This window comes from Pituophis catenifer, unplaced genomic scaffold (genome assembly GCF_029215685.1).
Source record: "Pituophis catenifer annectens isolate HBS135680 unplaced genomic scaffold, rPitCat1.0.hap2 SCAF_2, whole genome shotgun sequence".
In the NCBI taxonomy this organism is placed as follows: Eukaryota; Metazoa; Chordata; class Lepidosauria; order Squamata; family Colubridae; genus Pituophis; species Pituophis catenifer.
The window spans coordinates 268093308-268117811 of record NW_027256882.1 but is presented as its reverse complement, the minus strand read 5'-3'; the positions used below and the strand labels follow the sequence as shown (position 1 = coordinate 268117811).

Sequence of the window (24504 nt, the reverse complement as noted above, 5' to 3'; positions counted from 1 at the left end):
TGTGTAAATTAACTCAAACTGCTGGATATTAATTGTAAAGAGTGCTGATAGGAATCCGTATATGTCTGTGATTCAACACACTCTGGCCAAATAATTATATTAAGAGAAGAGGGCAGGAAATGGCAAAGGAAAAAGCAGCTAATGGTTATAAAAGAAGACCATCCCTATTAATAAAAGAAATCAAGTCATGTAAAATTAAGGGCAGAGAAGTAAGGAGATAATAGTATTCTCGTTTTCAAAACAGGATCAATAGCAGCAGGGCTTAAACTTACTTGTGGTACATCAAGTCTACAAACCCTAACACCAGGGGTGAAATCCAGCAGGTTCTGAAAGGTTCTGGAGAACTGGTAGCGGAAATTTTGAGTAGTGCGGAAAACCGGCAAATATCACCTCTGGCTGGCCCCAGAGTGGGGTGGGAATGGGGATTTTGCAGTATCCTTCCCCTGCCATGCCCACCAAGCCATGCCCACCAAGCCACACCCACCAAGCCACACCACACCCACCAAGCCACGCCCACAGAACCGGTAGTAAAAAAAAAATTGGATTTCACCACTGCCTACCACCTGCATATATGAATATCTCGTATTTTAGAAGTTGTATTTTACTCTATAAATGTTTATCTGCAATGAAACATTATCTTCATTAGCATGTCTCCAAGTCATACATACCTATCCTGTAATATAAAGCAGTAAGTACAGAAAAGCACCATTTCAAGTAAGACATATCCATACATCTGAGGTTTTGATTGGGATAAGTACTAAGTCACCTTTAACACTGATTTGGTATCAACTTCATTATAGTTATACATTTTCTAATGATGTGGGCTGTAAGAATTAGCAATTACAAGATGACTTTACAAAATTTAAATTGCAGGCTCAGGGACTCAATCTAGAACAAGGAAACAGCTAACATTTCTCTATTCATATGGTTTCCTTCCTATTCTCCCATTTTGTATCTGCATTTTCTTTTTCTTTAAATTCAGTGATTCAGTTCGGTGCCCAGTTTTTCTCTTAGATCAATAAAAATGTAATGTGCCACCAAGTGAAAGGAAGAAGAAAAACGTATGGGCAACCCTTCCTATCTGTATTATATTTCACAGAAGTGAAAATGCTTTACTTTGCATTTTGTAGTAGCAATGGTGTTTAAAGCTCAGCTTTAAATCAGTGCTAACTTTTCCGTGATATGATTTAACAATCCCTTCTGGGAAGAGAAAATAAGTATGACACGCACATGAAGTTTCCCAGTATAGTCTTCTCTGTTCATTTCACCTAGAATTCTGTGCATGTAAAGACTGGTTTTCCTCTTTCCTAAGAGAATGGGAAAGTCCCCTGGAGCAGCAAGCCTGGGCATACATTAACAGACGAATTACTGTGCTTTATTTACATCCCACCTGTATTCCCCAAAGGAACTCAGAGCAATATATGTAGGCGTTCTCTGGAAGCTTGCAATACAGGTAGCAGATTTGCTCAGATTCAATTAGGATGTTAGCTTTAAATGCAGGCTGCAGCATGGCTAAAATAGCATGTTTCCCCAACAATATTTTTATTCATTCTGTAACCTAACATGCTCTTTTAGCCATGCATCAATGCCCTTCAAACCATGGGAGCTGATTGCAATATTCCTCATTCCTTCAGTCAGGGAAATGGTTACCAATAAATCTGATGTTCCTGCCAGAAATGACTACAACCACTACTGCTACTACATGCTGAAAGCTTAACCTGTATCTGCAGTGCACTTCGTTATATTTAAATCTTCTTTGTTAGATGTTATCCAACTCTGGCTGAAATTCTGTAGTCCCATATTCAAGTTCCCCATTCTTGCATCAATGGATTCCCAGCATCTTTTAATAAGGAACAATTGCAGCAATTCATTTAAAAATACACAAAATATCTTTATCCAGCACCATTGTACAACACTGAAGGAAAATCAAAATGGTGGAAAAACCACTCTTAAATTTGAGTGCATAAGTCAATAGACACAGCTGGTCATTTGCATTCTTTTAGCGAGTCGTTAAGGTCACCTGGACAAGGTCACCTGTGTCCTCAGGGTCACCTGAGTAGTGCAAATTGGTGTGGAGCCTTCTTGGAACTGCTGAAAGGTTCTACCACTTTTTAGGATTATAACACAGTCCTTTCAACAGTTCCAAGAAGGCTCCACACCAATTTGCACCACTCAGATGACCCTGAGGACACATAAATCTCCAAGTGACCTTAACGACTCACTAAAAGAATGCAAATGTCCAGCTGTCAGAAAGGAGCATAAATCCTTCCATTCCCCACCACCCAGTCAAGCTGAAGAAGCTTCTTGGATGAGAAGCAAAATGTCTTCAAAGAAAAACCAGAAAGTACAGTTGTCACTTGAAAAAGTACCTTTGGGACACCCAGAAGTGAAAGTCATTCCTGACTAAATGGGCCCCAGGAAGTACAAATATGCTGGATATAACACATGTTGGCCTTCATTTACAATAAGGATATTAAAGGCTGGCTCATGTTCTGAATTTTTTCAATCATTTTCACTGATGTGGATTTTTTTTAAAAAAAGATATTGCTTTCTTTTTATTCAAACAGGAAGGAAAATATAGAAATATTTTCATGTTTGTATCAAATTCATATTAAATGTATTATGAAGGAATTCCTCTGTTCCTCCTTTTTTCCAGCTACAGAGAGAGTTGGAGAGATGTGTAGAGGGAAAACAATAGTAAAAGCAACCTCCTCGTAGCAATAAAGCTCATAAAAATTACATAAGGTAGCTTGAATGAGCCAAAAACAAAAACTTGGGAAACTGGAAGATAGATTTCAAATCAAACAGAAATTCTACCTATATACTTATATGAGCTACAAGTAAGATTTATGGACTTTTAAAAGGCTTTATAAAGTACTTATACATCAGGAACAAATTATCCAAAGTGTGACATATTCACAAGATGGTAACATCACCTTATTAAAATAGTGTGACTGTTTTAAGGTGTCTTACCTGTTATGGTTGCTTTGTTGATAGATGGTTGGTTACACATTGGTGACCGTCTGGGGAAAAAGGAAGAGAGAGAATAATATATATACATATATATATAAGGCATCATCCTGAAATCATGTATTCATGTATTATTATATGTTCATGGGAAAGACTGAGATATTTTTTAAAAAATAAATAAAAATGCAAATAAATAATATAAAGGCTATACTCAATGCAACATAGAAAATACACGGTTTGAGGTTATACGTGTTTCCCTCCTCCACCAGGGTCTGAAGCAGAGGTGGGTTTCAGCAGGTTCTGACCCGTTCTGGAGAACCGGTAGCGGAAATTTTGAGTAGTTTGGAGAACCGGTAAATACCACCTCTGACTGGCCCCACCCCCATCTATTCTCTGCCTCCTGAGTCCCAGCTGATCGGGAGAAAATGGGGATTTTGCAGTAACGTTCCCCTGGAGTGGGGAGGAAATGGAGATTTATTTTTCAAAGTAAGTATGGTCATATCATGTACACAAGGAAGGTTGGAACTTTCCTCATTTTCAGCAGATGGGACTTATTTTCTCTCTCTCTCTCTCTTTTTTTTTTTTTGTAATAACTGTCATTTGTATTCCCTTCTCAAAGCAGTCGGAAGCCATGCTGCTGATTTTCAGCAACTGCATTTAGAGATGCCAAAACAAATAGAATTTGGAGGGCTCCTGCAGGCCTCAGGTTAAATGAAGCCCATCTTTGTTTTACGTTGTTGTGTTTAAGCATGCTTACATAATGGAGAACGTATGCAATGGAAAGGGTGCATTTAAGTAAAAGCAGACTTGACAGAAAAAAACCCACACTTACTTGCTAGGTGCTCGATCCGGAAGGTTGGTTAATGCAGCAAAATTGTTCCGTACAGTACGTAAACTGGCAAGCACCTGTAAGCAAACAAAGTGCATAAAAATTTACTCTCAAGATTCCTCAGGTATGCTGCTTTTCTCCCCCTGATTTATTTGGCAACAATAAACAGACAGCTTTCTGAACAGATGGCTTCCTAAACAAAAGTTATTGTGTGATCTGAAGAGAAACCAGAGTTATTAATCTTCTCAGGATATCTTTTTGTGTGTGCCTGAAATGTTTGCTCATTATTTTGCAATGCATACATTCTACAGTGATACTAGGGTCATAGTTTTAGTCAGGGTTGAAATCCAGCAGGTTCTGACAGGTTCTGGAGAACTGGTAGCAGAAATTTTGAGTAGTTTAGAGAACCGGCAAATACCGCCTTTGGCTGGCCCCAGAGTGGGGTGGAAATGGAGATTTTGCAATATCCTTTCCCCAGGAGTGGGGAGGGAATGGGAATTTTGTAGTATTCTTCCCCTGGAGTGAGGTGGGATTAGAGATTTTGCAGTATCCTTCCCCTGCCACGCCCACCAAGCCACGCCCACCAAGCCACACCATGTCCAAACCACACCCACAGAACCGGTAGTTTCAGTGGTAGTTTCACCACTAGTTTTAATGCTCTCTTCCTTACTAAAACACCAATTCATTATTTGTTTTCAAAAAGTAGCCTTTGTCTTTGTAGGGAAAGCAACATTTCCTAGAAATCAACTCCTATTCCTTTCTCAAATGATAAAATTTTGACAATACTTTTTTTTGTGCTACTTGTATCCAAATTATGACAAAAATAAAACATCCCTGTGGTAAAAACCTTTTAATATTTGGTAGCTAAATGAAATAAGGACATTTTCAAATAAATTCATTCAATCCTGCCTTGTTGATAACACACTGGCATGTATGTTTGAGAATAATTCTTTATATGCTTAAAGAAAAATAGTTACCATTATAGTGTCCTAACTAATACCAGCTGGGGAAATATTAACAAATGATAATGCTTAGGATATCTATATTCACCAGAACTAGGCTGGCTTTCAGTCCTGAACATCTGTCTTGGAAACTTTTGTCAAGCATTTTGCCTTTGCAATCATCACTTAGATGTGTCTAGCACCGTCAAAGTGCATCATATTATATAGTGTCTGACTAATGATAGATTGTAACTTCAACAAGCAATGCAGGTAAAAATAAAAGTTGTTTCTTTGGCCAGTTAAGATTATACTGTAGATGGGATTATAATTCTTCCAGCGCTATAGTTAGAAGCCTGAAACTGAAAATAGAAATTCTCCTTTTCTATCAGGCCATATAACATGTGGTACCTACCTGAGCAAACGGTGTCACAATCAAGTCATCTCCATGTCTAGAAAACAAAACACAGAACATAAATCAATATTGAATTCAGTACGTGACATATTTTAAGATCCCTCTTCTATATTACAGCTCAAATTCTTCACTATTTTATAAATTATTTTCATCAGTCTCACCATAAGTTACTTCCTCTTTTCATTCATTCATTCATTTTTCATTCATTTATTAAATTTGTATACCGCCCTACTCCCGAAGGACTCAGGGCGGTAAACAGGCACAAAATAAAATACATAAATATAAAAGTTAAAAAACATAATTAAAACCGAATTAAATAATTTAGCCCGAGACAATTAAAAAATCCCAATAATTTAAACAAATTAAAATTCCAATTTAAAATTTAAAAGCAAGGGGAGAAAAAAATTAGGCCAGGCCGGCCTGCTGGAATAGGAGGGTCTTAAGAGCACGGCGGAAAGTGCGCAGGTCCGGGATCCTCCGTATCTCCGGGGGGAGCTCGTTCCAGATAGTAGGTGCCCCCACAGAGAAGGCCCTCCCCCTGGGGGCCGCCAGTCGACATTGTTTGGCTGACGGCACCTGGAGGAGGCCTTCTCTATGACAGCGTACCGGCCGGTGGGAGGCTGTTTGTGGTAGTAGGCGGTCCCGTAAATAACCAGGTCCTAAGCCATGGAGCGCTCTAAAGGTGGTGACCAAAACCTTGAAGCGCACCCGGAAGACCACCGGGAGCCAGTGCAGCTCGTGCAGGAGAGGTGTCACACAGGAGCACCATGTTGCTCCCATAACGACCCGCGCGGCTGCACTTTGAGCCTCTTGCTTTACTCTTTCCACCTCTGGTTATCAGATGCATCACAAATTATAAAACAGTTGTAATTTAGTCATTTCTAAGCATCCATGAGCTGTCGTGGTGCAGTGGTTAGAGTGCAGTACTGCAGGTTACTTTTGCTGACTGCTGGCTGAGTGCAATTTGGCAGTTCAAATCTCAGGTTCAAGGTTGACTCAGCCTTCTATCCTTCTGAGGTCGGTAAAATGAGAACCCAGATTGTTGGGGGCAATATGCTGACTCTGTAAACCGCTTAGAGAGGGCTGGAAAGCACTGTGAAGCGGTATAAATCTAAGTGCTATTGCTATCCATGATACCAAATTCACTTCAATTGGAAAGAAGCTACAACTATATATTGTAAAAAGATCACTATGAATCCGTGTCTGTTTTCTTACCATTTATAGCATAGAATTAGGCAGAAAACTGGGTCATTCATAATTATTTAATTTTATTGGAGAGGGCAGCCCTTTTAAGCACCAAAAGGAACTGAATTAACTATTACTAATAGAAAACAATTTATAAAAACTGAACAAACTACTGCAGATGATAAGGAATTATTTTGTGGATTAATAAAGTCTCAATAAAACTTTTCTACTTATTTACTTGTCCATAGTATCACCTACCAGCAATCATACCCACATCATACTGTGATATCAGAATCAGGGTGATTCATCTTGGCAGGTGAAGGAAAAGAGCAAGAGATTATCACAATTTTGACTACAAGAAAAGACTTTTCTATGCAGCCCAAATGTTTTCATGCATTTAATTTGATGCGAAAGTTAACACATGAAGATATGAATCAGTGGTGAAATGTAAAATTTGTTACCACCGGTTCTGTGGGCGTGGCTTGGTTGGGGGGGGGGAATGTGACTGGGTGGGCGTTGCCAATTTTTTTTTTTTTTACTTTTAAAAGCATTTTTTCTACAACCTTAAGAGGTTGCAGAAAAAAATGCTTTTAGAAGCCTCTGCCGCTCAGGCAACTCAGCTGGGATCACCAGAGGCTTTTAAAGGCATTTTTTTCCTACAACCTCTTCGGACAAAGAGGTTGCAGAAAAAAATATTTTTAGAAGCCTCTGATGATCCCAGCTGAGCAACGCATCGGAGGCTTTTTAAAAAACTTTTAAAAGCATTTTTTCGGCCGAAGAGGTTGTAGAAAAAAATGCTTTTAAAAGTTAAAAAAAAAAAAAGCCTCTGATGATCGTGCGGCTCAGCTGGGCATGGGGGGGGGGACACAGGGATTTTTGCTACTGGTTCTCCGAATCACCCGCCACCATCGCTACCGGATCAGGTGATCCAGTCCGAACCGGGACCATTTCACCCCGGATATGAATGTATGTGATACTTTCTCTTGTAGAAAGTATCTGCTTAGATTAAATAGGTAATATAGGTAGTCCACAACTTACAAGGACAATTGAGCCCAAAATTTCTGTTGTTAAGTGAGATAGTTGTTAAATGAGTTTTGCCCCATTTTACGACTGTGCAAGTTAGTAACCAGTTTGTTAAGAGCATCTGGTTTCCTTGTTGACTTTGCTTGTCAGAAGGTTGCAAAAGGTGATTACATGACCCTGGGACAGAGCAATGGCCATAAGTATGAACCGGTTGCCAAGCATCTGAATTTAGATCACAATATCATCAGTGGTGGGTTTCAAAATTTTTTACTACTGGTTCTGTGGGTGTGGCTTAGTGGGCATGGCATGACTTGGTGGGAGTGGCAGGGGAAGGTTACTGCAAAATCCCCATTTCCTCCTGATCAGCTGGGATTCGGGAAGCAGAGAATAGATGGGGGCGGGGCCAGTCAGAGGTGGTATTTACCGGTTCTCTGAATTACTCAAAATTTCCACTACCAGTTCTCCAGAACTGGTCAGAACCTGATGAAACCCACCTCTGATGATCATGCTGCAAATATCATAACTGTGAAAAATGGTTGTAAGTCTCATATTTCAGTGCCATTGTAACTTTGAACATTCAGAAAATGAACTGTTGTAAGTCGAGGACTACCTGTATAATAGAAAGTGACTGGTTCCTGTTTTAAACTAGCATATTCAAAAAGAGTGAAAACAAATAATCAGGCTTTGTAATGCAGCCTGACAAATGTGGTACCCAATAACCCAGAACAATTACAAAGCTTCAAACTCACGGCTTCAGATTCTGGTTTCTTAGGAGACCAGCAAGAGAAGCCAGGGATTTTCTCTCTGGACATTTACACCAAACAAAACACAATCAGGGATTCCCAGTTGGAACACTATGTGCAATTGTCACAGAGGAAAATTCCCTAATTTGGTTGTTACATGTACTGGTGGGAGGAGGAATAATTTGGCAACCTGAACCTACTGCTGAATCTGATTTATTGGAACTTGCAAATTGGCTCAAATGGTTCCAATTACTGCTGCAATTTAATATCATTTTTTTTACTATAGACAATACTTGACCATTTTTGAATAAGTATAACAGACTGAGTCATAAAGCAATGTTCTTAAAAAGAAAGAGCTGGCTACTTTACAGCCTGGGTTGCAATTTTATGAACTTTCTCCTAGGAATAAAGTTTATTCATCTCATTTCTACATGAAATAAGTATCTGATTATGATATATTGATTGTATTTATGGTTATTACTTTTTTTTTCCTCTGCAGGGTTTTTGCACTTATTCACCACTATGGCTATCAAGCAAAATAATGTTCTTGTTCATTCTATCTATCCATCCATCCATCCATCCATCCATCCATCCATCCATCCATCCATTTAGTGTGTGTGAGAGAGAGGGAGGGAGGGGGGAGAGAGAGGGGGATCTTGGTATCCCAATTGACTTGATCAGATTTCTCAGATCATTGTACACTGATCAGGAAGCAACAGTGAGAACATTTTATGGCAATACAGTTTGGTTCAGGATCAGTAAGGGAGTTAGACCATTTTACCATTTTTGTTCAATCTGTATGCTGAAGTTATGAGGAATTTAGATCTGGAACCGCCTGGAACTGAAGATTGGGGGAAGAACCATACACAATTTGAGGTATGCAGATGATACAACACTATTGGTTAGGTGATCTTGAGTTAATCACTTTCTCCCCCTTCTAGGAAACAGGCAATGGCAAATCACTTCTGAAATCTTACCAAAATACCTTGAGGGACTTGCCAGAAGCCAAAGCTAAATTGAGGGTGCAGAGACACAGATACAATAAAAATGAGAATAAGGTATCTGCAGTTGGTAGGATTGATGAAAAAACTAGAAACTAAACTAGAAACTAAAAACCTGAGAACAGAAATCACCAGAACAGTTTCTCTTTGTATTAAGCAGGCAGAAACATGCTACAGAAGCTTGTCTATAATCACTATAACAAGGTACAGAAAAACTAGAATTACCGAAAAAGCAGTACAACATTGTAATAATGAAGATGCCCTCAGAGTCAAAGAAGCCCCTTTCTCAGGGTCCCAAAGGTGCTTTTTCAAGAGGCAACTGAACTTTCTTTATTTTCTCTTGAAGACATTTCACTTCTCATCCAAGAAGTTTCTTTGGTTATGACTGCGTCAGAGTCAGAACTGAAGAAGCTTCTTGGATGAGAATATGGCTAGTCTAGCGAAGAGAAGGACCAGGGGAGACATGATAGCAGTGTTCCAATACTTGAGGGGCTGCCACAGAGAGGAGGGGGTCAAACTGTTTTCCAAAGCACCTGAAGGCCAGACAAGGATGGAAACTGACCAAGGAGAGATTCAATCTAGAAATGAGGAGGAATTTTCTGACAGTGAGAACAATCAACCAATGGAACAGCTTGCCTTCGGAAGTTGTGGGAGCTTCATCACTTGAGACTTTCAAGAAAAGATTGGACTGCCATTTGTTTCCTGCTTGAGCAGGGGGTTGGACTAGATGACCTATAAGGTCCTTTCCAACTCTATTAATCTATCTATAAGAGAGGCAAAATGTCTTCAAGGAAAAACAAAGGAAGTCCAGTTGCCTCTTGAAAAAGCATCCTTGGGACAACCATGACCTGGATGACTGAGAATCTCCATAGACCTTTCTTCTGTGATGCTTTGGTAACATGTGCTTGGAGGTTAATAGTGACAAAAAGTTGGTCCCTTTGCTGCCATAACTTCTTCGTTATAAACTGTGTTCCCCACAGGAGAGGATTTAAGGGGAAATCTTCACCCAAACCTAGGTCTAAGTAAATTACAGTAAGGGAAAGCCAACAATTTTTGCAAATAATTTGCTTAGCAAATATAAGGCTGGTGCTAGAAGGTAGCTAGTCAACTCCAGAATTCATTAAAAAAAATCAAGCTTATTACAGATGTCAAAGAAAGATAAAGTTCCAGACATGCAACGTACAATTAAAAAAACCCCATAAAATAAAATATAGAAAAACCCTAATGTGTTTCTAGCCTACAACAAAATAACTCCTGAGTTTTCTAGTCTTTCCTGAAGTAACCTCCCTTATCTGGGATTCCAGCCAACTGCAAAATATGCCAACTCTTCCTGCCAAAAACAAATAAAACCTCTGCTTTTCCTCTATTGGTTCTCAGGGGTCACATGACTCCCTCTAATCACCTATGGCCAGATTGTTATTTAAAGGGCCAGCTTCTCCTTGCTACAAATATGTTAAGCGTTTACTGAAACTTTTGCTCAAATTAATCATCAATGTGATCAATTTAGGAAAAAAATTGAAATATTTCATTGCAAATGTTATTCCTTAAGGTCTAAGGGTTTAACTTGTTCAAATTTAAAAACAGTTGAATCTGATTCCTTACTAGATATGTTGGTATAGTAATAGCACTTAGACTTATGTACTGCTTCACAATGCTTTGCAGCCCTCTCTTGGTGGTTTACCGAGTCAGCATATTGCCCCCAACAATCTGGGTTCTCATTTTACTCATCTCGGAAGGATGGAAGGATGAGTCAACCACTGGTGAGACTCGAACTGCCGAATTGCTGGCAGCTGGCAGTCAGCAGACATAGCCTGCAGTACTGCATTTTAACCACTGCGCCAGCACGGCTCTTATATAACCTACTGCCAAACTTATTTTTGTCCTGTACGTAACAGGAGTTGTAGGTATATAAAAATGGCTCCGTTCTTTTTTTTCCATAGTGAATCAAATTTAAACCAAGTAAAAAAGAATTTTCTATTTTACTTAGCAAACCACTTCAGATTTTGCTAACAACTCAGGAAATAATGAGCATTTTGGAGATAAAGCAAATGTCAAATGCATTGCATTAAACAGAAAGAAAGAATGTCAACCTTAGCAAATTTCTAAATATGGGAAAAGGTTATTATTCTTTAAGGCAACGTTCTCAACCTTGGCATCTTTAATGTGTGTGAATGCTGCTTTAAAGCTGTAACTGAAGAAGACAGGAAAAACCTCATTCAGCCATTATTAGCAAACTTCTTAGCTCAAAAGAAGGGTTTCCCCCCCCTCCATTTTCCCCATTCTCCGTATCTATATAAGCTTCTGTTTCTAAAATTGTGCACTTGTGTGTGTATTTATGGAAATGAATATATCAAGTAAGCAAAATCAAGGTTTTTAAAATGAAAAAAAAATTCTTATTCATATATCTGCTTAATTCATAGTCAATACATAGTCAAGTAAAAGATTTGAAACTGGTGAAACATTGACAAAGTGGGCAACATTGCATGGCACTCTTAGCAATGGCTGCCATGAGGTAAGAAGCGAACATTTTCATTTTGATCTGGATTCTGATGAATTCATAGTCATCTCTATGTAGTTTTCTGGCAGCAATACAGAAATCATCTGCCACAGCCTTCTTCCAGGAAACTTTTCCTCAACCTTTTTTCTAGCCTACAGCCATGGAATTCCTCTGAGGTTCTTTTCCAAATGCAAACCAGATCTGACTGCTTAATTTTAAAGATCAGCCAAGGTCAGTTCAACATACGCCACAGAAAATTTGCCTACTCAAAAAAAAAAAAAAAAAAAAAAGCCATATAGTGCCTTGGGCTAGTTGCAAAACTAGTTCACACTATTAGCTCTAACATTCTGGGATGCTTTTTCATGCTCCTGTCCACAGTTTAACTTTTTTTTTTTTTATGAGCCCATGACACATTTCCAATGAATTCCAACTGAGCAAGCAAATTTCAGAATGATTATTTAATTAAAATAGTATAAAACAAATAATGCATGGGTGGAGCAGGAGGTATTGCAGGAAGTATCTGCGGGTGTTATATTTTCTCCTTTTGAATACAGTGTTCTACCTGGCAAAACATTACTTTTATTGTTACAATGTCAACTTGAATGTGTAAAACGGAAAAGTAAAGAAGAAGGAGAAGGAAATGGATAAAAAAAAGAAAGCGGGGAAGGGGGGGGAGAGGGAAAAATATATTTGGGAGGCAGCTAAAAAAGAACTCCAATACTAAGTGTTCAAAATTTAGAACACTTAGAGTGTTCTAAATTCTGCTTTCTAGGAGTTTAGAAAGCAAACTAGAGGTACTTGGGATCAGTCTTCCACAAAATCTTAGCAACAAGGAATCCAAAAGCAACTATTGTTTTAAAGGGGGAGTAGAAAGAGGACTGGGTATCAATGCAAGATGGGAAGAGGCTTCAAGGAAATTACCCTAAAAGAGAATTTAATAGCCAATAAGGTAAAGATCTAAGGTAATCTGTAAAAATATGATTCTGCCTCAAAAGAAGTGAAAGAAAATTCATGCAGTTTTCTTTTACTTTTCTGTACAAAAGGAATTGGTTTATTTTTGCTATTATTTGCTCATGGGCTATCAACATGATTTGACACTGTTCAATATAAAATTCTCACTTTATATTTAGTAAAGTTGTATTAGCTATGTTGAAAATAAGGAAGCTTAGGCAGATTCAAAACGTCTAATTATTTTAATTAAAATAACATGGTAACCTAACCAGAAGATCTTGTCAACATCAAATCCTGACTATCTAATAAAATTGCAGTAAAGAATTTCCTTGCCTCCTGAAGAGGTTGCAACAGAATTCCTACAATGAAGTTATCAGTTATTTTACTTTCTGTGGGTCATAATCTATGACCTTTAAAACCTGTTTCACAATTCAACAATTCTTATTGTTAATATTCTCCAAATACACAATTTAAATGTGATTTTGTGACATTTCCATTCATGAATTCTAATGCCTTACATTTTCTACATATTAACTATTCTCTCCTTTGGGGGAAAAAAAAAACCTTAATGCAAAGGCTCCAAATACTTACATATCACTGGCAATAGAGGAGTTCCTGGACATAGACTTTGGTGACAGATCATAGTCGCTATCTGATCGGTAGAGAAAGGATTCTCTGCGTTGACTGTGAACAAAATTTGCCTGGAGAATTAGCCCTGATCCAGGGCTTGTCATGGGATCCAAGGGACTCCGTCCCGATGAGGTGCCATTGTCTACGTCGAAACTGCAAAGAAATAAGAATATATTTAAGGCAATGTAACACCTAAGCAACCCCACACAATTAATACCAAGGACAACCTTAACTGACTTGGTGACATTTGGTTCAACGTCAAGATTTCCATCTTGTGGTCGGGCATGATGGGAGATTAAACCCAGTACATCCAGAGAGCACAAGATTAGAAAACTGGAGGAACATTTTAGCTATATAAAACTTCTTCCTTCTCTGAAGCTAGTTTTCAAATGGATAAAGAAGTTAAAGCAAGGGGGAAAATAATAATAAAAGGAAATAGCAGGAGAATACAGGAGAAAACAAAATAATTTCCTTCTCCACAAATTTTAATGTGGAAAGAAGTAAATTTGGCTTAAATGTGTGGTTACAATTATCTCACTGGCCCGATTGCAAGATTTTTGTAAATTGTTAAAAATAAAAAAACAAGACTAGTTTCAAAATTTTGAAGTTGTTGGTTCCTATAGTCTTGATTTTACTTTTTTTTGCACTGGATAAATGTGTCAAACTTTGAAATTTTGTAATTAATCTTTTTTTTTTAATTCAGTGGAAAGTTTCCATTCCCTAAAAAAGAATATTGTCTTTACATATAACATTTATATATCAGAAATTAGCCTAGATAAATGCCTTTCTTCATTAATTACAGCATTATGGAACAGTCTGCAAACCCAATCCTACCCATAAAACCCATGATGCTGAACCTGTCTCCTGACTGATTTGCACAACTTTATCCTGCTGTTTTCCATATCATAACATAAAGTCCCAGCAGCTGCAAGATTCAATGAGCATCAACACAATTTATCATTATGACAGCAATTCTTTCTAGCACCACAGAAAAATGTAAAAAGCTCTATACTTTCTGACCCATTTTTAATTTCAGACTGAGTAGAAAAAGGAATTCCATTTTAACTGCTATTTCTGAGAATTAAGATAATTTTTAGGTGATGTTTTATTGTGCAACTGTCCTGCTTCAGTCCTGGACTTTTGTTATGAGCCCAGAAGACAATACTGTCTACCCTTTCTAACTCATTATCTTCTCACATCTATTTTTGGCATTATTTAATTTCTTCCAACAGAAAACTTTTCAAGTAGGAAAAGAGAAAAGGGCTGCCTAATATATTTGAGTGGGTATTGCTCAGAGGCAACCATCTGGAAACATTTCAATTCCAAAAGATAGGAATGAAAATTTGGACACCTCTACACAATCAGTGAAGGCATGCAGGACTTATGCACAGAATCTGCTTTCTATTAGTTTAGATTAGGGTGCTAGATTTCATTGAGGACCGCATCAGGGTTGTGTTTGATCTTGGGGGCCAGGGTGGACGTAGCCAGGGTAAGCATGGCCAGCTCAACATCACTCGTGTTGGGGGCGCGAGTGCTCTGCCAGCAAAAACAGGCTCCTGAGCTCTGTTTTGGTCATCTGGCTACGATGACCTCTTGCAACCCTCTGCCAGCAAAAACGGAGCTCGCGGGGACCACGTGCGGCCCTCCTGAACTCCATTTTTGTTGGCAGAGGCACCACGGGTCATTCCTTGGTTGTTTTCAGGGTGGTCCCGCGGGCCAGATCTAAGCAACCCGTGGGCTGGATCTGGCCCCCGGGCCTTGAGTTTGACACCCCTGGTTTAGATAATCTGTCTGAATAACCAGAACTGCTCAGTTGATGTGATGATAACTCTTCAGTAGTTCAAACGAAGCCCAATTCTGATAGGCAAACATCCCCTTACTATTATTGCTACCCATCTAAGTCCTTCTCCATGTGAGCTTTGAATCTTCTGGTGCTTGGCTTGGCTGGTCCTTTTCCTAGTTATTGACAAGCTGCTAAAGCCTTTAGTGCTCTTCAAGGATTTCTTCTTGACCCAAATCAACATGACAAAATATTTAAATGTTTCTGCCATCCTGTCCAGGATCCAGATTATAGTTTGATTTTGATAGAATATAATAAAGAATTAAACAGCTCATAGCATTGTATAATAAATAAAATTCTGAAATCTTAATAAGAGATGAGAGGTGTTCCTTCCTAAATCAAACCCTGGGCAATCTCGCTGTTAGTTCTGAATTAACAGATTTGGATTGAGAAACTACATTTGGAACATTTGTAAATGAAACATTTGTTGCAATACAATACAGTCTCCACTAGATGGAAGTCAAAAACAACAAGGAATACGCTCACACCGAAACAATTAGCATTTCGATTGGATATTGCTTGAGCATTTGTACTAGTATTTCCTTTATGAAATTCTCAGGTCACAGGGGTAGAAAATTGTACTGATCAATGAAAACAAAACAACAGTGAACTGTATTCATATGTGATGCAGTTTCAAGTTCTATTTATATTATTTGTTAACTTCAATGCTATTTAGAAATCATCTTCTCCAACTCTGTTTTCAAATCAAACTCTTTTAGTACAATCACAGATCGGTTTTCTGAAGAAGAACAGACTTGGATAGAGATAGTGAAGTGAGGGAAGAAAATAAAATAAACCAAAGGTGGCTTTTAACTTCCTTCGGTAGAGTAAGATTCCTAATAGAGTTATAATATCAACTTTTTATTTATAGATTTATTGGAAGAGTGAAGAAGATCTTAAAGTCCAAACTCAGTGGAGGAAATATCATCATCTTCAAATATCATAACACCTGAGCAATCCTAGTCATAAGATACACAACTGGAATATTGGATTGCACTTAAGCAGAACTACAGGTCTTGTATAGAAGACCAGAAAAATAATGATGGTGAATTGGGCTCTTCATTCACGCAGCAGCTTGACAGACTCTATTTACCAAGGAAACTGGATGGGAATGGAATTGTTGCAAATACACCAGAAAATTAAGGAAGAAAAAAGGGCATTGGAAGAATACCTGAAGGACAGCGAAGAAGATGGACTGAAGCTAATAAACTATGAAGGTATGTGGAATATTGGAAACCAAACTGGCTTATAAGAAAGATCAGATAAGGAAAAGAAAAGAAACATGGCAAGTCAAAGTATTAGATGGCCAGTACATTTTAAAAAAAAAAAGGGGGGGGGAGAACATGTTGGCTCAAAGGTTAAGAAGATACTGGTCTTGTTGTCCAGAAAGTTTGAGACTCAAGTGTTGGGTAATGGGGTGAGTTCCCATTATTTGTCCCACCTCCTGCTCATTTAGCAGTTCAAAAACATGCAAATGCAAGTAGATAAATAGGTACCACTTCAGTGGGAAGATAACAGCATTCTCTGTGCTCAGCGTATAGTTATGCTGGCCACATGACCATGGAAATGTCTTCAGATAATGGTGGCTCCCTTCTCTAAGAAACGGAGATGAGCCATACTCACCCCTAGAGTTGAACACAACTGGACAGGGGAAACCTTTACCTTCACATAAAAAAATAACCTTAGCAAGTATATGACAACAAGACCTGGCAATAGCTAAGAGTAGGAAAGTTGAACTCCTCCTGTAGGAATGGAATTCAAATCTTCAGATCTCTTTGGGCCAGTCCCTAGAGACAAAAGAGAGCTGAAATCCAAGCAGAGAGTATGGTGAGGTAAAGATTGTGGGGTGCTTCAGGTGGGTGGGGGAGGCTGTGGGAACAGTGAGGTTAAAGGGGACTTTCTTATCTTATAATAGTGTGAGTATTGAAGGGCAGATCAGAGATTTATTAAGAATTCTTGTTCACTTCAAATAATGACTGATAAACAGGAAAACCTGGGCTAATGTATCATTATTTCCAGAAAGTAATATGTTTTAAGGTAAGGGGACGTGGTGACTCAGTGGCTAAGACGCTGAGTTTGTCGATCGAAAGGTCGGCAGTTCAGCAGTTCGAATCCCTAGTGCTGCATAACAGGGTGAGCTCCCGTTACTTGTCCCAGCCTCTGCCAACCTAGCAGTTCGAAAGCATGTAAAAAATGCAAGTAGAAAAATAGGGACCACCTTTGGTGGGCAGGTAACAGTGTTCCGTGCCCCTTTGGTATTTAGTCATGCCGGCCACATGACCACAGAGACGTTATCTGACAGCGCTGGCTCTTCGGCTTTGAAATGGAGATGAGCACCAGCCCCTAGAGTCAGGAATGACTAGCACATATGTGCGAGGGGAACCTTTACCTTTAATATGTTTTAATGAATATCAATGTATTTTATACTTCGGTTATGTTTCTTTTATTAATAGGATAAATCTGTAAATTGTGAATACATTAGATCAGGATGTAAGAAACAAGAGAACTTACTAGTAAGCGATTCTATTAAACCTGTTTCCTTTCTTTAAAACAGCAGCGTAAAAAAAAAAAATACACACACATTCTGCATTCCAACTTTCTGGCTGCATAAAAATCTGGCTACATACAGCATAAAATGTCCTTAAGTAAACATAATAGGAACATGGAATACTGTTGAATACCAAGCCAGCCCATCATGTTCAGTACTGTTTACAGAGGTTCTCCAGAGTTTCATACAATAATTTTGCAATCTGGAAATGCCAAGACCTTCTATACGCAAAACATGTACTCTATCATTAAGCTATGGCTATTTAAAAACTAGATCTGTAAAACATGTACCCAGGCACAATCCTGAATATGCATTATTCATTGATAATTAGACAGGAGGATTTTAAACAAAGTTTTAATGGACAAATTGTGTAAGTTAATTGTTTTAAAACTTTACACCCCTTCTAGCAAATAAAAGTCACTTGATGTCACCTATCAACTTTAACAGCTTCCCTGCTGAAACATCTATTCATGATATTCTCTCTTAATGATACCCAGAAGAATGTATTGGTATCTTTTTATACAAAACAGTAATTTAAAAATTCGTTCTTACCTATATAGGGTTTACGTTTACAAACAGCACTCTCAAAATAGGTGGTGAAACAGCATTTGAGACCTTCCCTGCAGCTTATATATTCACCTCTGTACCAAATGGCAGCTGAGTCTCCTCATTCAAAAATTATGAAGAACTTTATCCAGAAGCCAAAGCATTAATTAAAGGTGGGTAAAGGAATTGCCTGTAAATATTTCTGCTGTTGATTCAGACAGTAACCTTAAAAATGGTTTGAATCCAGCCCAATCACTCTGATCAATTTGTAAACAGGATATGGTAAGTTTCACACAGATAAGAGCTATAAACTCTGTTAACTGCAATTCACCTTTTATAAACAGAATGCACATAAAACTGTATCAACTGGGAAAAAGAGTTATATTTTTCCATATTTGCACACATTTATCACTGCTTTCCCCATATTTCCCAAGTGAGAGGATGGAATGAATTTCAGTCCAAGGATAACATTCTATACTGGCTTGCATATACTAGCAAAAAAGTACAAGTTTTGTTCATTTCATAGAATTATATAACAAAACGTGTATGTCCTTATTTCCCTATAGTACAAAAATCAGCATAAATCAATTCATTAAGGGTATCTAATGAGTACATACTGAAAGTATTAATGAGTCCATGCGGAAAGTATAATACAAGAAAGTATATGTGTACGTTTACATATATATTTATATGTCTCTGCAGTCACTTAGAACACGGGGAAAGGAAAAAAATATAAGTAGTTCTCATTTACTGATAGTTTGTTCAGTGACAAATTTAAATTTATGAAGGTGCTGAAAAAGGTGATCTATGACCAGTCCCTGAACTTGTGGCCATAGCATTGCAGTCATGTGATCGTGAAAACAGAATAACGAACAACTGGTACCTTGGAGATCTTGATTTGGGTTATTCAGATGCTTGGCAACTGGCACATATTTAAAACAGTCGCAACGTCCTGCAGTCATGTGATTGCCATTTGCAACCTTTACAGTTGACCAGGCAATATGGCAACTGTTAAGAGGTTGCAAGTCCTGGTCCCATGATATCACACTTAATGACTGCAGCTGGTTTGCTGCACGACCAAAGCAGAATTGATGTCATAAGTCAAGTGCAATCAAGTGATGTTTCACTTGTTGACTATGTTGCTTAGCAACATAGAAACTGCTGGTTTCAATTGTGGCCAGTAAGTGAGGGCTACCTACAGTATATCTAAGCTTCAAGGCCAAGCTTCAGTTATGGGAAAGAAATGGCAGAATGAGAACATGAGAAAATGAAAAACTTAAACTCTTTAGCTTTCTTTCTAGCAAAACCTATTAACCCCGAGGCATTTTTGGTCTCTTTTTTAAAACTTCTTTAAGCTAAGAATTTTTTACATGCTTGGTAATTCCAACTCAGTATGCACTTTTCCTAGATATCCTCTAGAACTGCGTTTCTCAACCTTGGTAGCTTGAAGATGGGTGGACTTCAACTCCCAGAATCCCCCAGCCAGCAGCGCTGGCTGGGGGATTCTGGGAGTTGAAGTCCACCCATCTTCAAGCTACCAAGGTTGAGAAACACTGCTATAGAATTATACCACTTGTGTTCAACTTAGAAAAGTATTTTTTTAAAAAAGATTCTGAATCACCTTTTGCTCTAATGAACTAAGCAATTCAGTGACCTTGAATTTTAGCTCTGATTAACAACATTTTTGAACAGCATCCTTCTTTCTTCATGCCCATCTCCCCAATAGGAGACTTTGAGGCTATCCAATTACGTTGACTGGATACAGACTTAAGGAAAATCAATGAAAAGGTCAGCATTATATAGTGTATATCATGGAACCACATATGTTAGTAATGGCTACTAGATCAAAAAGTTTTAAAATAGCATGAGATAAATGTTTGACTGCACCATCCTCAAATCTAATAGGGATTTTTTAAAATGGAACTTCTGTATTTGTCATCTAGAATACCACTGGATAATTCCAAGAGATATTTCATAAACACAGAACTGACTCCCATGTTTAGAAAATAAGATAAACAAGACAATTCCCGTGACTTCTTGTTTACTACTGGAACTACAGTGATTGGACTCAGATACATCAAGCCAATAATTACACTATGTCACTTTTATCAAGTGTTGGTAATCCCAAATCAAACAAAGACCAGTACTTTAAGTAATGTTTGGGTCTTAGGAGCCTACAGTACAACACTCTATAAAGTATGAAGCCATATCCGGCCTTTCTGTTTGAAAAAAATGAGTCACTCTCAGTTCATCCTGGAAGTTTTACATTGACCTATATTTAATTAATTGAGGACAGACGGGGAAAAAATAATCTGACAGACACAGTTTGTACATAGGAGGTCAAAGGAAATGGAAAATTCCCCCCTCCCTTCTCTTGAACTGGTATTGGTGTTTTTGTATAAATTAACTTCCAGTTAATTAAACTGTAACAGTTTCAGGCATTGTTTGACTCCCTTAGCATTGACTAACAGAAAGCAAGACTGGTGAGTTTTGCCATCACTTTACAAATTTTGCAAATAATGTTAAACTTCTATTTCTTCCTCCATTACTATGACTGGTGATGCAAAGCTAGGATTTTATACTACAATCATGAATTCAAAGGACAGGTTTTGTTTCTTAACAAGTGGGATTTTTTTAAATAGCTCTTTTCTTTTTAATATGCTAAAAAGGTGCATATTTTTAGCAAAAACAGAACTGGATCATATTTTTAATTAAACATCCATACTGGATGATTACCAAACAGCCACGATTCACTCTACTGTATATGTTATACATTGCACATAACAAGATATATTTCAGTAAAACATTGAAACACTTTCCCCCTTGTTTGATATATAAAAAGTATAATGTTACAATGCAGAGGTGGGTTTCAGCAGCTTCTGACCAGTTCTGGAGAACCGATAGCGGAAATTTTGAGTAGTTCGGAGAACCAGTAGTAAAAATTCTGACTGGCCCTGCCCCCATCTATTCTCTGCCTCCCAAGTCCCAGGTGATCAGGAGGAAATGGGGATTTTGCAGTATCCTTCTCCTGGAGTGGGGAGGGAATGGAGATTTTACAATATCCTTCCCCTGCCATGCCCACCAAGCCATGCCACGCCCACCAAGCCATACCCACAGAACCGGTAGTAAAATTTTTTGAAAACCACCACTGTTATGCTCAGAAGAAAATCTACTAGATTCATCAGGATTCAAAGTCCACTAAGTGTTTGTATGACTACAGACTTAATGAAAAAGCTACAATTTGTGCAAGCCAACAATGCTATTAGCTTTTGGGCACAAAAGAAAAATAAATCAAATGTATGTATCAGTTATTAACGACAACAGAACTTGCTGCCAGAGCAAATTTACTAAATTTTATTTGCTCAATTATATATTAATAGCCAAGTTCAAATATTTTAAGAGTTCTGTGCATGCTGAATTGAAGATAAGATGAAACAGGGTTAGTGCAGCAATTTTCTTCATCCTATATATAACATTACACTACTACAATAAAACTGTTTATAACTACTGAGCAAGTAACATGCAGAATTGCACTTTTGTATTACTGAAGCACTATACAACTAAAACCGGTATTTTAATATTGCTCATAGGTTTGTTAAGTTAAATGTAAAGAGTAGCAAAAATCTACATTGTTAACAGTTATAAAGAAATCTATAAAAGGAAAGGTCTACTTAAATGAAATATTGAGTAAATATTTATGAAGCTGTTAACAACAATGAACGTTTCAAAATATATATGCCACTATTCCATATTTCAGCCTGTTTCTAGTGGGTTATATAACCATTTATAAAAAAATCAGAATGAACCAGAATACCACAAAAGAATGGACGAGCTTTTAAGACTCCGGAATACATAATCAAGAAACATGATATAAGCATTAGAAGCTGGAAAAAGAAGTCTCTTTTTAAAGCTGTGCTGTGTTGTAGCTGTAAAATTTATGTCCCAGTTCTCCATTGTGTATATAAATTATGTATTATTAGAACTGGTGTATGAATGGAAGATGCTTGACAGCTTCAAAAGTAGTTATATTCTCTCCCCACTCCCCCCCCCAATAAATTCAGGTGCAAAATTGGGACCTAGCCAACATCTGTAGAAGAATTCTAAGGAAAGTCATATAGTTCATAGCAGATATTTTCTGTTTGAGCCCTGATAGAGAAACATCTGCCTAGAATTGAACTCTCAACCTTCCGAGTGGGAAGTGAGTGTCTTCACTTCTATTTTATTCAGTAAAAGATATTTTTTATCCTGAATTACTTTGATATAAATTAACAAATGAACAAAGACCTTGATATAAATTAACAAAACCCTACAGTACAGTTAAATAAAAATTATAAAAAACAATATAATTAAGTAACAATACAATTCATTTATTCATTCAATTTGTATAGTTGCCCATTTCATGTTTATAATTCTGGGTAGATTACATTTTTAAAAACAACTAAATAACATAACCAATAAACAAAACGAGATTCAGTAAAATACATTTTGTTTTCTTTTTACAACCCTGTAAACCCTTGGAGTCGGGGCGACTGAATGGAGCTGAGCATTTCCTGGCTGGATGCCTTTCCTGACGCCTACGCATAGTTCACAGCAGATATTTTCTGTTTGAGCCCTGATAGAGAAACATCTGCCTAGAATTGACCTCTCAACCTTCCGAGTGGGAGGCAAGTGTCTTCACCTCTATTTTATTCAGTAAAATACAATAAGCGCTTTAAAAAAAGCTTACCAATAGAAGGACCTCCTAAGAAATAATGATGCTGGGATTAACATGTTTTAAAGCGCTTCAGTAAAACACAACAAGCATTTTAAAAACCAATTAAAATTCAATGAAACACCCAAATTACAACCAAACAAATAGGAAAAGCAGACAACTGAACCCCCAAGTCCCACCATCTGGCAGGCTCTGGACAAAAACTGGATACCCTGGCAGGTTGGTACAACCATGTCATTAGAGTCAAGATTAGGGCCCATCTAACTTCAGGGGGTGATGTTTCAAAGGATGGGTGCTGAGGCAAAAAAGGCTCTCTTGATATGTCTCATCAGATGACACATTGTAATAGTAATATGGCTCTTCCACCAGACCTGATGGGACAGGTAGTTGTAACTGGGTTGAGGTTTTTTCTCAAGTAATAATGACGACAATACTTATCATTATGGCTTCTACTGTTTTTAATGTTGCATGCCACCTTAAGTCTTATGAACGTGGGCAGCTCTCTAAATTTGATAAATATATAAACCTCATTCAAGATCCATTTCTCATGGATCTTTAGATCTCATCCCTAAAAAATAAAGGTAAAGGTTTCCCTCCCACATATGTGCTAGTCGTTCTCAACTCTAGGGGGCGGTGCTCATCTGTGTTTTAAAGCCGAAGAGCCAGCGCTGTCAGAAGATGTCTCTGTAGTCATGTGGCCGGCATGACTAAATGCCAAAAGCACATGGAACACTGTTATCTTCCCACCAAAGGTGGTCCTTATTTTTCTACTTGCATTTTTTACATGCTTTCGAACTGCTAGGTTGGCAGAAGCTGGGACAAGTAACAGGCACTCACCCCGTTACACGGCACTAGGGATTCGAACCACTGAACTGCTGATCTTTCAATTGATAAGCTCAGTGTCTTAGCCACTGAGCCATCACGTCCCTCATCTCATCCCTATGAAGTGTATTTAAGACTATGGCCCATACTATTATCTTAATAAAATACAATGGCAATAACGACAATTTACAAGTTCCTATTCTCCAAGGCAATTATCTGAATTCCTCTGTAAGAAATTATCCTCAGTGTAATTTGGTTATCTTCTAAATGGGCTGCATCGTTTTTATTCAGACTTTGGCAGACAGATGCTGCTTGCATTTCTTGCCAAGCAGCATAACCTTTCTAAGTATAGATCAATCATCAATGTCTGCAAATGCCACTTACTGAGTGCTGAGAAGCCTTACCAAGCTCTTACCACACACAAAAAATTTCGAAACAGATCTAGATATTCCAGCAGGTATGACGTTCTTCATGGTCACTGTTCTCCTATTTGACATCCTCCAGACGTGAGATTAAATTCTCCTAGACTCCTAATTTGGGGAAGGCTGTCTTATCTCATTGAGGTTGCTGTCCCTGTTCACCTTCTTAATGCTTTTAAGCAAGAATGGAAGCTTGTCAATAGATAGACCCCACCTAAGAAATAGTGATGCTGGGATTAATGTGAATTTTACCATGTGGTCTACAGGAAATGAATTTGAACATTTCCTAGCAGTGTGGACCACACACACTAGGCAGAAAGAAGTGACATGATAGCAGTCTTCCAGTATTTCTGACACAGAGAACAGAGTGTTGGCCTATTCTCCAAAGCACCTGAGGCCAGGATAACTGATAGAAGATCATTAAAGAGAGATCCAA

The 24504-nt window shown here is 38.0% G+C and overlaps 1 protein-coding gene across 1 annotated transcript in view; it reads right to left on the bottom strand.

The window, feature by feature from the left end:
- Nucleotides 1–24504, bottom strand: part of PDE4D (phosphodiesterase 4D) — a 400370-nt gene that overhangs the window by 106963 nt on the left and 268903 nt on the right. Inside the window, exons 2-5 of the mRNA XM_070938864.1 lie at nt 13144–13335; nt 5153–5189; nt 3803–3876; nt 2974–3023 (exon numbers count right to left, since the gene is read on the bottom strand). Coding sequence (XP_070794965.1) covers nt 2974–3023; nt 3803–3876; nt 5153–5189; nt 13144–13335 — 353 coding nt within the window. The remainder of the gene's footprint in view (nt 1–2973; nt 3024–3802; nt 3877–5152; nt 5190–13143; nt 13336–24504) is intronic.